This window comes from Morchella importuna (assembly GCF_003444635.1).
Source record: "Morchella importuna strain M04M26 chromosome Unknown Morimp01GS062, whole genome shotgun sequence".
NCBI classification, from domain to species: Eukaryota; Fungi; Ascomycota; class Pezizomycetes; order Pezizales; family Morchellaceae; genus Morchella; species Morchella importuna.
In genome coordinates, this window is record NW_025763459.1 from 46,914 (window position 1) to 61,698 (window position 14,785).

General features: G+C 49.8%; 5 protein-coding genes across 5 annotated transcripts; 2 read left to right on the plus strand and 3 right to left on the minus strand.

Annotated features, from left to right (window-relative positions):
• Positions 1 to 820: 820 nt before the first annotated feature.
• On the minus strand, positions 821 to 2,748 carry LAJ45_11285 (uncharacterized protein; the record flags this gene model as incomplete). Its single annotated transcript, XM_046120794.1, has 2 exons — positions 821 to 1,904; positions 1,967 to 2,748. The coding sequence occupies 2 exons, from the start codon at positions 2,746 to 2,748 to the stop codon at positions 821 to 823; spliced, it is 1,866 nt and encodes a 621-aa protein (XP_045965995.1).
• Positions 2,749 to 5,356: 2,608 nt separating this feature from the next.
• Positions 5,357 to 6,349, plus strand: LAJ45_11286 (uncharacterized protein; the record flags this gene model as incomplete). The annotated part of the gene is made up of 5 exons (XM_046120795.1): positions 5,357 to 5,460; positions 5,534 to 5,624; positions 5,712 to 5,876; positions 5,934 to 6,238; positions 6,292 to 6,349. The coding sequence occupies 5 exons, from the start codon at positions 5,357 to 5,359 to the stop codon at positions 6,347 to 6,349; spliced, it is 723 nt and encodes a 240-aa protein (XP_045965996.1).
• A 371-nt stretch (positions 6,350 to 6,720) lies between these two features.
• Positions 6,721 to 7,244, plus strand: LAJ45_11287 (uncharacterized protein; the record flags this gene model as incomplete). The annotated part of the gene is made up of 3 exons (XM_046120796.1): positions 6,721 to 6,888; positions 6,936 to 6,965; positions 7,113 to 7,244. 3 exons carry the CDS (start codon positions 6,721 to 6,723, stop codon positions 7,242 to 7,244), a joined length of 330 nt encoding a protein of 109 aa, XP_045965997.1.
• Positions 7,245 to 7,672: 428 nt separating this feature from the next.
• LAJ45_11288 (uncharacterized protein) lies at positions 7,673 to 8,597 on the minus strand (the record flags this gene model as incomplete). Its single annotated transcript, XM_046120797.1, has 3 exons — positions 7,673 to 7,956; positions 8,063 to 8,302; positions 8,387 to 8,597. The coding sequence occupies 3 exons, from the start codon at positions 8,595 to 8,597 to the stop codon at positions 7,673 to 7,675; spliced, it is 735 nt and encodes a 244-aa protein (XP_045965998.1).
• A 2,116-nt stretch (positions 8,598 to 10,713) lies between these two features.
• LAJ45_11289 (uncharacterized protein) lies at positions 10,714 to 14,132 on the minus strand (the record flags this gene model as incomplete). Its single annotated transcript, XM_046120798.1, has 6 exons — positions 10,714 to 12,204; positions 12,258 to 13,164; positions 13,223 to 13,451; positions 13,513 to 13,606; positions 13,666 to 13,814; positions 13,943 to 14,132. 6 exons carry the CDS (start codon positions 14,130 to 14,132, stop codon positions 10,714 to 10,716), a joined length of 3,060 nt encoding a protein of 1,019 aa, XP_045965999.1.
• Positions 14,133 to 14,785: the final 653 nt, after the last annotated feature.

Sequence of the window (14,785 nt, forward strand, 5' to 3'; positions counted from 1 at the left end):
GCCGGTTAGACGTACGTATGTAGAAGCTTACTACATCCCCTCTACCCCATCTATCCACCTGCCCTGTCCTGCCGTGCTTGAAAATTCCCACGGCTCCGGTAGCCATAATATTACTATACCGTATACCAGTAAGCCTACATGTAGCTGCGTCATCGTTCGTTTTTTCTCACCTCTGGATCGATACGCGTTTTTTGGCAGAGTGAGTTAATTGTGGATGTGCGGAATGTCTATCTGCCAGCTTGGCGAGATGTGCTGATGCGGGTTGATGCGGGTTGGGCGGGGATAAGCTTTTGTTTTGGGGGTGATCGGCGGTGATTGGGTGTGTCATGGCCGATCACTCGGTCCGGGGTTAGGATTGGTGTGATGGCGGCAAGGGTGTGTGTGTGAAGATTTTGTGCGTGCTGGGCTAGGGTTGTGCTAGGTTGGGTTAGGCCGGGATGGCATGTCGAGTGATCGCTCGTGTAGCTGCAGGTGTGGTTGAGCAGCCGTGATCAACATGTGGGATGTGTGCGGGCCAACACCAGGTTCACAGCGAGACATGGCGACGGCTTGGGGCCTGGGGATACCAGGAATTGTTCAGAGATCTGCTATTTACATAATTATATGTATAAGAACATAAAGGGCCCCACACCGGCGTGTGTATGTAACCCAGATATAGGTACCGACCCTCAAAGATTCATTCATATATGTGCTCACAATGTCTTTGCATTATAATGTACCGTTGCTTCATGATTCAACTCAATCCACATCCTCTATTCGACTTTCCACCATCAGTGCTAACCTCAAAACCCGCCACTTACCTAACAAGAAAAAAGCACCACTACACAAGAATCTTGCACGATTCCTCCGGCGACGACAGGTGCCCACACGTCGCACACCTCAACAAATCCTGCCTCAGAATCCTCCAGTTCCCACACCCGCCACACCGCCGTGACAGCACATCCTTCCACACCTTATCCCCACAGAACCGCAGGTCATCGTCATACCACCTCAGCAGGCCCGCCCACCGATTCCTATACCTGCCCGACGCTAGCGCCTTCGTCACCGCCTCGTCGGATAACCTCATCACCTCCTGCACCACCTCCGGCGTTGGCTCGGTGGGCGGGCCCTCCAGCAAGGCGATTGCCTGCGTCACGAAAGCGACGTACTCAGCTTCGTGTGCGCCCCAGTCCCAGCCCATCAGCATCTCGCTGACGTTGTCGAACTCGTATGACCGGATCTTTTGCCAGTTCGTGTTTCCGGTACCAGCTAGGTACTGCCATAGTGGGCCCAAGGGTCCCAGGGCGGGCGAGCGCATACATACGTAGTTGAATACGTTCATGCGGTGCAGCCCGGGTATGCGGTTCTCGCAGTAGGCGTCGTACTTGCTTAGTACCTCCGCGCGAGATCCCGGGTCTGCCAGGTAGTGCTGCGTAAGCTCTGCGGCGAACACACTGGTCCCTATATTTGCATTGATTCCCGGCGAGAAAAGTGGGTTTGTGAATCCGACGGCATCGCCGATGGCCACCCAACCTTTCCCGGAAACCTTCGGCGATTGGTAGGTAAGCTGCTTGCGGATGAACCATGTTGTGTTGGGTCCATAGAGATCCTGGATGAGGACATGCTGGTCCATAAGGCCTTGCATTTTTGGATAGCGGGAGACAATCCAGTTGAAGCGCCTTTCGGCCTCGTGGGTGCCATAGGCAGATAGGTCGTTAGGGTATACGACGTCGTTACGTAGCGCGAAGCCAATACTAACGACCCAGCGGAATTTGAGGTTGAACTTCCGTGCAAGTTCGTAGCAAGAGGGGAATTGGTCACCGGGGGTATTGAGGGCGTTGAGGTCGAGGAGGTGGTTGATCATTGACATCAGATTTGGGATTGAGCTGCCCTCCCAGGATGGTAGTCGGATAACCCAAGCCCATCTATTGCGAGAAGCCTATTAGAGCTATTTCAAGTCATTATGTGTGTTGAAGATAATACCTACCCTTCTGCGAGACATATATGATTGGTATTGCACGATTCGTAATTACTCAATGGGATATTGGACTCATCCCCAGGACATTCAAAATAGGCCCAGAAAGCATCTGTGTTCCACCCCTCAAAACGTCTAACCCTCGACGCCTTCGACGCAAAGCGCCGGAACCTCCCCGTGGCATCCACAACTAGTTGAGTCCGAATCTCCGACTCCTTTTTTGTCTCAACATTTTTAACCCTAACCGTACTCTCATTCTCCTCAAACCTCGTCGCATCAATATCAACCGCGTGCCCATGCAACACCTTCACACCAAGCCGCTGAGCAAATAGCGTAAGCAGCAACTCACTAATCTTGCGCTCAATCTGCAGGGTCGGTACAAAATCACCCGGCGGGCCATTCGCGCAGAACGACGTATATTTTTCTGGATCACCACTCTGGGGAAGGTAGTAGAAAGCCAAACCATCCTTTGGGCCGAAAAGGCGCCATAGCAGCGGTGAATCAATACCGACTGTTTTCAACCACAAGCCGAAAACTGTTAATGTGCTCTCACCGATCTTATAACCGGGACTATTTGACTTTTCTAGTACTGTGATCGATGTTGATCCGCCATTAGGCTGGCTTAGATCGATTTTCTTGGCATGGATGGCGTAGATCAGGGAGTGGATGCCAGAGCCTACGACAACCACATTTGAGTCTGTAGGAGCTGTCGAATCTGTGTTTTGGGAGTTGAGGAGGGCGGTGTCGGATTGCTGCCGTTGGAGCAGGAGTGTGCTGAAAAGAGCTCCTAGCATTGTGGGGATTAATTAAATTTCCACTTTTGACAAATAGCAAAAACCCAGGGGATTTGGCTTTTTATATTGAACCCAGAAGCTAGGATGGCTATTAGCTGCTCTCGTCACTCATCTGTACGATATGCCGAGACCCACCGCCCTGGGAGGACAACCCCCAGCACTAGTGCAGTTACCGGGGATTGAGGCTGGGGTCTGATATTTGAAATCTTGGTTGTGTAACGCTGATTTCTCGTGTATCTGACTTAGAGTATGTCTCTAAATTGAATCAAAGATCTTATAGCCAATCAATAAGACAATCATTTCGGAATTTGCCTACCGATCCCGTCAATTTGAAAACCCCTTTCCCCCGCAGTCTTCAGAAACCTCAGGCATAAGGAGGGAGATCCTTCCGATCTTTCCGGCATGAGTTTTGGCTGATGTGCGTACTGCCATATCTACACGAATACTAATCATTGGCCTCCGATTTACACACCATTCAACTAGTTGGCTAGATCTTGAGTAACCACGGCACGGGCTGTGGGAAACTCGCGTAACAACTTTTCATCGCGTAGTGAATCTTTCCTTGCGGATATATGTAGTTGAACCTTCCCAGAATGTCAGGCAGGCGCGAATGTGTAGATATTAACCCAACTGCTGTAACCAACTACAGTTAGCCCAATCATAAAATTAACCGGTATTTTGGTATTGAGCTATGACTATGTAAAATTGGTCCCTCACTCATAACCACATGTGTAATGCACATTCGCGTACCTTATCTCATTGGGCCTGAGCAGGCACAAGTGGTTTGAAGAGATTATAAAACCAATACCGGTACCCCAGTAGCAGCAGTGTTAGAACTATGTACTCTCCGGACGTGTTTCAAGCATTTTATGCACAAATGCTCGCCATGTATTGTAATTCTGGCGAGAGGAAATTCTTATAGTGATAATGGTAGGTGCTGCATGTCTGTGGTAGTCAACACCCGGCTCCATAACCGTAGATTGTGGCACCCTGGAGCATGTAGCAATCACTGAATGGGAGGAAAAGCATAAGTACTAGTTGCAACAACTGTGTATATGGGGGAGGAAGTTTACGTCTCGTGAAGAATCAGATGATCCCTCACTGGAGGGGAACAAGACCAAGGCATATTACTTACCATTTAAACTTGACTATGATGTAACAACCGTTGAATACTAACGATATTGAAATTAAATCTTCGGGATAGCCTGGGAAATTTGGAGAAAACGTAAGAAGCTGAGGTTGGCTCAAGACGGGATATATTAGTCACAAGGTATCACTCGACCACTCGGATCTTGCAGGTATTGGTGAGACGAGATCAAAAAGCAAGAGAAACCTGATTATATTGAAGACTCGGAGGTTTAATTGTAGCCGGCGAACTTTATGGTCACGAATCGAATAGGATACTTTGTCGTATAATCAAGAAATTGTGTCGTATAATCAACACAACACATGACGTGTCCGAAGATCTGGCCTCGCTGTCGTTTCAGTACATCTAGCCATATCAATAATAGAGCAAAAGGTGACATCTGGGACAAAAACTCACCTAAGTACTCGCATATCAAGTATGTATTTGCGCAACCAGCAAAACACACACAGAATCCAGAGAGCTTTCCCATCTCCCCTGAAATTATGTGTCTTCTATCTAGACACCTGAAAGACTCTACAGGCCACTTTTAGGCCATATCTACAAAGAACAAGCACTGAAGGTGAAATGTGTCTAAAAGGGTCCTTTTATGGCACCTTTACCAGTATCTCAATTGGGCCAAGAATTTGAAGCATGGACCTCCTTTATCAAAATTATACTATACTTGGTCGTTGATATTTTGGTTTAGGTGTGGGACTTTTTATGAGTTGTTGAAATACATAATTGACGTGCGAGTACACAGATATCTGCGTTAAGTGTACCCCCCCCAAAAAAAATGTTATTTTACCGTGGGGATGGTTACGTCTGTGATGATTGGCGACAGCTATTCGGGGACCTGAATAACGGGAGCAGGCGGGTGAACACAGATTTTTCCATGTTGACCATCCTTCGAAAGGTCACTTTTCAGTAAATCGTAAAAGTATGTAGCTACTCGGGGCTGCCTTTCACTGGAACGGGGATTTATAGCTGCATAGAGCTGTCATAAGGTAATATTACCCGGTAGCAATTCTCCCAAGGCATTCACCCGATTTGTCTAGAGGAACTGAAGATATTTTGCTTATCTATCTGCAGAGAAGACTTCTGCATGGCTAGAGCCCGCAGTACGATTTGAAACATTAAGACGAAATTCATCAGGAAAAGTTTGAGCACATATAAAATTAAAGGGAACCGGCCAAAAACTCGTACGCCCAGGATCGCTAAAGAAAACACCCTTGCTAGCTAGCTGCTCTTACACGACGTTATCGAGGCACACTAGCCTAAAGCGCGCTTGTTATTTTTTTTTTTCCCTTTCCCGCGCTGACTAAGCGTGCGTCCCGCTGGTCTTTCTCGCGGGCCGCTACGTATCCAACCTTCTTTTCCCCGTCCTCCGCGCCCATCTTTACACTGCCACTGCCCAATACAACAGCACCTCATCATACCATCACGAACAACAACAACCCCAACTCCCCCCAATCTCCCACAATAATGACTAGCGGTGTTGATGCGAAACTGCTCAAGAGCACAAAGTTTCCACCCGAGTACTCCAAGAAGGTCGACAGGGAGAAGGTCAACCTGGAGGTTATGAAGCAGTTTGTTTCCCCCTTCCAGCCTTATTTCTAACATGCCATGTTGTTAGCTGACTTTTACTGTTTGTTCACAAAGATGGATCTCCGGACAGGTCATTGGGATATTGGGCAACGAGGACGATGTTGTTATCGACTTCATCTTTGGCATGCTGGAGGAGGAGCGATTTGTGAGTTTTACCTTTACACACCCCCCCCCCCCCCCCGGCCGGCTATATGCAGCTCCTTAGAGGTGGAATTTTACTGATAGGACCTAGCCTGATCCGAAAAAAATACAAATCAATCTCACAGGGTTTCTAGAGAAGGATACAGCTGCATTTTGCAAGCAGATGTGGAACTTACTCCTGAGCGCCCAAGCAAACCCACAGGGAGTTCCGACGGAACTGCTAGAGCAGAAAAAAGAGGAATTGCGTCAGCAACGGGTAACCCATTCCTATTCGCAGGCTAATCACACAATGCTTATATGTACGACTCTATAGGCGGAAGCTGCCAAGATCACTGAAGCACAACAACGCAAGCGGGAAGAAGAGGAACAGAAGGACCGGAGCTTGAACGAGATACGGGATCGCGAGCGCGGCGAGCGCCGCCGCGGCGGACCGCCGCCCGAGAGGGGCGGTAGAGACATCTACCAGCCACGGCTGCGTCACTCGGCATCGCCGGTGAACCGGCGCCGCCGTTCCCCTGAGATCCTTGCATCTCGGCCGCCACCACGACGCGAAGTATCACCGCCGCCCAGGGGAGGAGCGCGCAGAGAGAGGTTTAGGGAGCGCAGAGAGACAGACACGTACATTCCGTCACGTAGAGGATATGAACGACGTGATTTTGACAACCGTGAAGGCAGGAACACCAGGTTTGGACGTTCCCGGTCAAGGTCACGCTCGCCACCGCCACGTAGGAGAGATGACTATCGCAGGAGCAACACCGGCAGGCGTTCGCCAGAGTACTCCAGATCGCCGGAGCCCCGCCGCAGCAACAACAGGAGAGACCGCTCGAGGTCCCGGTCCTCGGACCATGGCCGGAAACGACGGGCGCTGTCGCCCGAACGCAAGGGCCGGGATAGACACAGATCAACCACGCCATCGTCTGCCCGATCGTCATCTTCCCATTCCCGGACTTCCAGGTCGTCGTATGACTCGTCCTCGAGATCTCCATCTCGCTCTCCGCCGGCTCGTAAGACAGACTCTAACAGTCGGCGGAGAGAGCGTTCAGTATCTGTAGAGCGTGGAGTGGATCGGAGAAGACGGTCACCTTCTTACACGAAGTCGCATGCTGATGAGAGGAAAGGAAGACGTGATGAACGAAGCCGAAGTCCCCGCGGCGACCAACGCCACCACCACCACCACCACCACAATGATCGCCGTCGCCACTCGCCAGAGGACAGGGCGAGGGATACTACTCCTACGAAGAGAAGACGGTCGATCTCGGCCGAAGCTGGTGAGTCTCCAAAGCCAAGGGAGAGGGAGGTAGCTGAGAGCTCCAAGAAGGATGATGGCAGAAAGGAAGATCCGGAGGTTTGTTGATTTCGCCATTTCATATTTTTATTTTTATTTTTATTTTTATTTTTGCTTCCTTTTGCCTTTGCTTTGCTTTGCTTTGTCTATTGTACTTTTAAAAGAAAAAGAGAGACTCCGGGCGCGATTTAACAATTGGACGGTTAGTTGACGCTTCAGCAACGAGAATACCAGCTCCGAGAGAAACTCTTACGGGAAAGGATCAAGCGGTCACGGAAGAACAGTGCCGTCAGCACTAACAGCAACGATGAGAGTGTGAAGAATGAACCGAGCGATTAGGGCAGGTGTAAGGTTTAAATTTAATGGCTGGGATCTTTCTTTGTTTTTACTCTTTTACGGATGGACTCCCACAATATTTTCTTTCTCTCTTCCTCCCCTTTTCAAAATTTACAATTTCGATTTTTATTTTGCTCTTGCCTTAGCTTTTTTGTTTTTCTTTTTTGTTTCTTTTTTTTTTCACCATTTTCAATGCTTAGGACTCTTAAATGGAGGGGAGGGGAGTTGGCCAGACGAACTCATATGCTAGTATTAGTTAGCACTACTGATAGAAGTATCAGTACTCAGTAGTAGTAGTTGTACTCTATAAAAGAAATAGTCATCAGTCCTTGTGCGTTATCATCATTGCTATATTACCATAATTTACCATCCCCACTCCTATCATTGACCCTCACCACTCACCCCCTCACCCCTCATCCCCCGCCCACAGACTACACCGCCTGATAATACGACCCCGCCCCACTCGTCAAGTCCACCTCACTGAGTGAATAACTCGTCAGCGTGAGTGATGGCCTCCTCCTCCTCCCCTTTAGATCATCCATCACCCCATGCGCAATCAACTCGATCCCGGGCCCCTCCGCGCCCGCCGGCAGAATGATGTCGGACACCGTCTTCGTCGGCAGGATCGTCTGCTCGTACGCGGGCTTACAGTGGCGCACATACTGGTCTAGGATGACGTCGAGCGGGAGCTTGCTAGTCTCTTGGTCGCGCACGACTATTTCCCTACCCCATAAGTAACCCCAACCCGCAATCCAACACAGCCACACAACCATCCTCCATCTCAAAAAAAGCACAAACAGAAGGGGGGAAGGAGGGCGTACCTTTCCTTGCCAACCTCACGTCCGCATCACAGTCCACAAAGATCTTCACGCCCGCCAGCTCCACCAGCCGCCGATGCGTCAGCAAGTAGCACCCCTCCGCAATGACCACGTCCGGCGCCTCCACCACCGTTCTCTCCCCGCCGCGCCGGTGCTGCGCATCCACCACCGGCACCTTCACATTCCCCGCGCCGGCGAGCAGCGCCGAGATAGTTTCGGCCATGAAGTCCAGGTCGTACACTCCTACCTCCCCCGCAGCCCCGTATCAGTCCCCCACTCTTCTTACTCCCCCGGGAGGGGGCAAGGGAAGGGGAAAGGGAAGTATACCCAGTTTCTCAAGATCTAGCTTGCCATCGGCGGCAGAGGCGTGCTGGGCCTCTGTGAGCGGGTGCAGGAAGTCGCGCTGGTGCAGGGTCGTGATGGAGAGGGTGTTGTTGCTGGCGGCGCGGAGGGCACTTTCGAGGCCGGTGAGGACGGTCTTTTTGCCGGCGGAGGAGCCGCCGGAGATGGAGATGAGGATGGAGGAGTGGGGGGGCATGGTGAGAGTTGGGGGTGTGTGCAATTGAGGTTGGGGGAATTTGGGGGTGCAATTTGGGGGTTAGAGACTGGGGCACCGGGGAAAGGAGGGTATTCGGGATTGGAAACTATTGCACGGGAGTGCACGTAAGGTGAGCTGAGTGAGGATGTCAAATGCCCATGCCAAGGAGTGTGGGGTTGGGTTTTTCCGCCGCAGGCGTCCTTCCCCTAAGCCCTTCACTTCCCTGCTCTAGCCGGTTCCAGCCTGGCGAGCAGAAAGCTTGGTAAACAGTAGAGTAAGATGTAGTTTTGATCATTGGCAGCCCGCCTTAACCAGATCAGTAAGCTGCTTTCTCTACACCATAACCTCTGCAGATCGTGATCAAGGAGGGGGGAAAAAACCCGCACATGAATAAGCCAAAGTTATGAAACTGGCCTGTATCGTGCAGTGGTAAGTGGTTTGCAGTAGATACGATCTCGTGTCATGTCAACGCGTACGTCTAGAACCCCATGGTGAATCCCGCGGATCTCACACTCCACCACTCGGACTGGGCCATGGACAGCATGACAAGGCAAAAAGGAAACAAAATTTTCTCTTCGCTCTCTGTTCCCTCTACAAATCTAGCTTACTTCACCTCTCTCTCACCTTCCATCTATCTGCACGCACGCAGGCGCGTACGTCCGCATCATATCTATTTATTCTTCTGCACTTTTTTCTTCCTGTCTCTCCCCAACTACATACATAATGTGCAACATTGCAACAACGTGGTAGGCACGGTACATGGTACGCACGCGGGGTCAATCAATCAATCAACCAACCTCTATCGTATCCCACTCTTCACCAGGCGAGTGATGTCTCATGTTCCCAACTACTTAAAATAGGCACACGTGGCTGTGCAGCCAACCTGCCATTCCAGCAAGGGACGCACTTTCACTTTGTGCAGAATACGAGACAAACCCACCACTCTACATATGTAGGTCACAGATAGGGCATCTCTGTGACCCTTGCGATCTGCCCTTTTTCCCTTTTTCGGGTGTGCAAAAGGTACTTGTTTACCACGAAAAGAACCAGAAAATGCAGTTGCTCAGGGCAAGGATTATTGTATGGAGTGGCGGTGATCTCTCATACAAACTATCCCTGTTTCCGTCACTTGCATTTTTTGGTTCTTTTCGTGGTAAACGAGTACATATTCTACGTGTAGTGCGCGGCGTTACAGATACGGACCCGACGTAAGCAGAAAAAGGAACGAAAGAGAGAAGAAAAGAAGAAAAGAAAAATTCCTTTTCAGACGAACACCCAGATGGACGGGACAGAGACTCGATGAGACGAGACGAGGCAAAACCGGATCGGAGAATTTGTTAAAAGAAGAAGCTGGGCCGCCAAAGTACCTACATACATGTAGTAGTACTCCAGCAGGATCCCCCGGAGCTTAAAGTTTCGATCTCGCACTAACTAACTAGATGTAACTAACTCCTCGAACGAACGAACGGAATAGTGGAACAGGACCAAAGAATAACTTTCTGACCGCGAAGGCACCCGACAAGCGAATGAGTACGTACAGGTAACTACAGGCGGGAAGAACTAAAAGGGAGGAGGACCCTACGGCGCGGGCCGACAATCCACCAATGGAGAAGAAGGAAAAAGAAAGGAAAATAACGTTGTAAACGATTGCAGTGCTAGATTGCGTGCGGGTATCTTGCTTTCGCCGAAAGAAATAAATAATAGGGACAAAAAAAGAGACTAAAACTAAAAACTAGTTGTTTGGGTTTGTAACTAAGTAATCAAAAAAAAGAGTCGTGATGGAGGGAGCACATAAGAGATCGGATATATGGTAATAGCGAAGGTAGTATGGTAGCGACGATAGTAGTAAAATAGGTAGTTATTAAAACTTTTCAATCGGTCTGAAGATGAAAAAGAGAGTGCTATTCCAAAGGGACCACTTTCCACTTATGAGAAGTTGTGAAGGGAAGTGACAAAAGAGATTGAACAAGAAGACGCGTTCAAGAACAGTCCTGAATTTTAAAAGAGATAAAAAGATATAGTTAATTGACTCCAAAAAAGGAAAAAAAAGGAAAAAGAGATATTTTGGATGGTCAATGATGTTCAAGAATTGGATTGATCCGCTCACACCAGCCATTTAAGCCCTGCTGGGCTCCATGTTACCAGTCATCTCAGCAACGCGAGCCTTGATTCTGGCAACTCTGGACTCAATGGTTTCCTCTCCACTGGTCTCATCATCATCCTGGCTTCCTCTGGCATCAGAGAACTCCTCGGTCTGGACAGGAACCTTCGCCCGCTCGGCGGCGTTCTTCCTAATCTGTGCCCATCTGTCCTGCACAGGGACGGGCTCAACAGGGGAGACTGGGCTATGCTCCTCGGAAATCTTTTCGTTCACATAAACAGGCTCATGCACGGCCTCGTGTACAGGCTCGTGTACAGGCTCATGAACAGGTTCGTGAGCTACCGGCATGTGCTCCTCGACGGGCGAGTGGTGCAGAGAGCTGTCGGTAGAGTCATCTTGAATGAATGCAGGCTGGTCTGTAAGTGGGCCTTGATCAAAAGATGAAAATACTTGTGTCGCTGCACGCACTTCCTCGGGGCCCGGGTTTGGTGATTCTCTGTCGTGAAGCCTGGGGCGGGGGTCATTGTTTGGGGTCATAGTGGATGCAGAAACGGCAGCCTGGAACTTGATCGGGCCGTTCCTCTTAGATAGAGATGGCGTCCTGCTGGGAAGTGTGTTTTTAACAGTGAGACTGGCGGTGCTTGGAGTCTCGGCGAGCGGTGTAGCGGTAGTTTCAGTTTTCTTACTGCTGAAGAAAGATTTGAATCGGTTGACTTTCCTGATCTTTTCTGGGGTAGAGCTGGTAGATGTTCTGGACTTTGGCGAGGGAAGGGGAGGACTCTGTAGTGCTGGAGACGAATATCCGTTTGTAGTGGGCGACGGAAGGCTCAAAGCAGGATGGTTCAAAGGACCAGAATTTGGAGATGGAAGAGCTGTGACTTTGCTGATAGGCACAGGCTTGCTCGGGGACTTGGTGACAGGCTCAGTTTTGCTAATGGGCTCTGGCCTGTCCTTGGGCGGCGGTAGCATGCTCACAGGCCTTTGCCGACGCGGTGGTTCTTCCTCTCTCTCATCATCGTCATCTTCATCTGTAGGTAGAGCTGGCAGTGATCTTTCTGTAAGAGGGCGCGAAGCTGTATTGGTATCAGGCAGAGGAAGACCGTTGAGATATGCATCTCTAATAGCATCGCGATCGTACTTGCTTGCCCATTTCATCGCTGGCGTAGCCTCGGACACAATTACGGGCTGTAAAGTAAAGACACTGTTTGTCTTCTGGCCAGCGGACCTTTGACCGCCAGGAGTCGACCTTAGATGACTCTTCTCAGCCTGGTTCTGTTGCTGTTTGAGAGATTGCGCTGCCTGCTGGATTTTGGCCGTCTGGTCTGGCGCAATTCTTGTCCTTTGCATAGGAGGAGGGTTTGAAGGGTCAAATTTCATTGGAAGCTCGATAGGCATACTAGCATTGCCTACTGATTTCCTTCTACTCAACATACTTCTCATGGATTTCTTTTTATCTTTTGGTAGTAGCGCGTCGTCGGGCTTTACTGCAGCACCTCTTACTTTTTCCTAATAAACAGTCAGTTTGTGCTTCGGGTACGGGACAGATATAAAGAGCCTACTTCAACAATCAACCATCTTCCATCTTCGATGGCAGTTTCAATCAAGGCACACCTTCCAAACACAGCCTTACGCTGTGTTGGTTCCTCGCCTGCCAAACTTGACATCCAGACCCACCAAAATGCATCATCCATATTCATGGGAGCCACTGTTGACAGTTCACCAGGATCCATCGATTCATCGATTCTTCTGTGAGATGCCGAAGTCTTAACCCGAGAATCGGTGTCAATGGGAGGCAAAACCTTGTCCGGGGGCAATAACAGAGGTCTAGGACCGTTGTTTCCCTGATCACGTTCTCCAAACCCACTTTGCATGAAATCTGCCCATGACGGGGTTTGCGGGCGTGCAAGGTCTATCAGATCCATATCACCACGCGGTGTAGCAGGCTGTGTTGAAGCTCTTCTTCTACGGTATGTATCTGACCCGCGCATTGACAATCCATCAACGTCACCTTCAGAATCGCTCCCCTGTTCTTCCAACAGCCCAGAGAATCCCATATCTTGGAATCTTGACCAGGACTGCTCCTGAAGACCAGTTGAGGTTTTGAAAGGCCCGGCAGAAGATTGATTTGTAGAAGAAATACATTTCATGACACGCTTGCATTCATCAGTAAGACCTTGTACGGGATCATCATATTCCCTGAATATCTGTAGAGCCTTTTCCCTTGGGTCATATTGAAAGTTTTTGGCACGTCGTAGAAGGGCAAATGGAGTAGGCGAGACGTTGTCAACTGTTACGACAACCCGTACTGATGGTGACTGGAGCTGGGATGGCGCAGTAGGCGGGTAGTCCACGGAAGCAAGGAGGGCCTTCAACGAAATTGGTAAAACAGAGACACCCTTTGTGCCTTCAGCGGGTGAAAGCGAGCGAAGATATGCAAAAAACATATGTGCCGTGGCATCTGCACCCCTATAAGAGCAATAACTGTGAGACAGCGTTACTAAGTTGACTTAACCAACTCACTTACCTTGACCACGATGCATATCCGCCCTCAAAACCCCAACCACCGTCGCTGTGCTCAAAAGCCCACCATCCGGCGAGCCTTGACAACTTCAAACCACCCAGCCCATTATGTTTTCCATGGGCGGCAATGGCAGAGATTAGGTCGAAAAAGTCGAAAATGATCTTTGATCTAGCCTCTGACTCGGCACTGATAGGGATAAAGGTCGCAAACGAGTCACGGGCCATGCCAGACTCTGCAGGGTAGCTGTCAGCATGACTTCCATCCAGTTTGGAAGTTTTCTAGAGCAAACATACCGATTTCCCCTTGACGGAAAAGCTCGTAGACATCCCACGTTACCACACCGCCGGGAAGTCGACTCCAGCACCATTTCAACGTGCTGCATAGTACCTGAAAAGCGTGTCAGGCACGAAGCTTACAAGGTATGGGGAGCTAACTCATTTCCATACCACAGGTTCGGTCAATCTGAGCTCTTGCTGCAGATGCTCTCCGCGCAACGGCCCGGTCGCCGGGTCAAAGAAGTTGCGGATGAAGGTTCGCGCGGCGCTAGGATCTGAATTTGGTCTAAATGGTAATAGTAGGAAAGGTGTGGACAGCCCTAATAATAAATGAAAAATAAATTCGAGCAAATCAGCAACTCTCAAGATATCCCCTTGAGGTTTCCCACGCGTAATAGAGCTCAATTGAACCGAATTGATGGTTGGATTGAGGTTGGTAGGTACATACCTCTATGCTTGATTTCGTTCGTACATCCCCTCAGAAGCTCTTGGACTTCTTCCGGGGTTACAGAGGTTCGGAACCACGCGTCCGCGTACTTGACTTCGTCAGGCTTTGCCGCAGCAGCAGCTTCTGCTTCAGCCTTTCTAATAGCGGCAGCGTTGTCCCTCTTGAAGACTTTGTTGAGAAAGGCTGGCATTGGGGAAGGGGTTGAATGATTATCAGATGTTGCAGCTGACTGACGTGACGGAAGACAGGAAAACGTGCAGCAGTTAAGTCCTTGCACTCCTTCTCGCCGAGCTTGCACAAGCGAAGGAGGAGCCGTGATGACGGGACTGGGGTGGGGTGGTGGGAATACTTTTTTTTAGGGAATGTTTTCAGGCTAGATAGGAAGTATATAATTCCTGATGGGCCAAAATAGGAGATGAGATGAGATGAAGCGATTGATGTGAGTTTGACGGGGACAGGAAATTACAAACAGGAATGGAATGGATCCAAAAGGAATGGGGCAAGAGGGAAAAGACTTGTATTTGTCGACAGCCGGTGTCTGCGGGGAGAGTATCTGATCGAATAGGTGTATGGACGTACCCCAGAAAAGTTACAGGGTGGGCGTGCTGGCTGCAGAGGTCGCGGAAGCGTATTGATGAGTTGGACGTAGAGAGCGAAAGGGGACTGCCAACAAAGCAGTGTACAACAGCAGCGACGGCGACCCAGATAGAGAGAGAAACCCAGTAAGAACCTGGAGCAGCGCAGGAACAAGAAGAAGAAAAAACTTCACGTCAGGGAACAGCGGACAGACGAGCAAGTGAACAATGAGCCTTCCCCCCAGACTCCACTACAATTGCGACCATT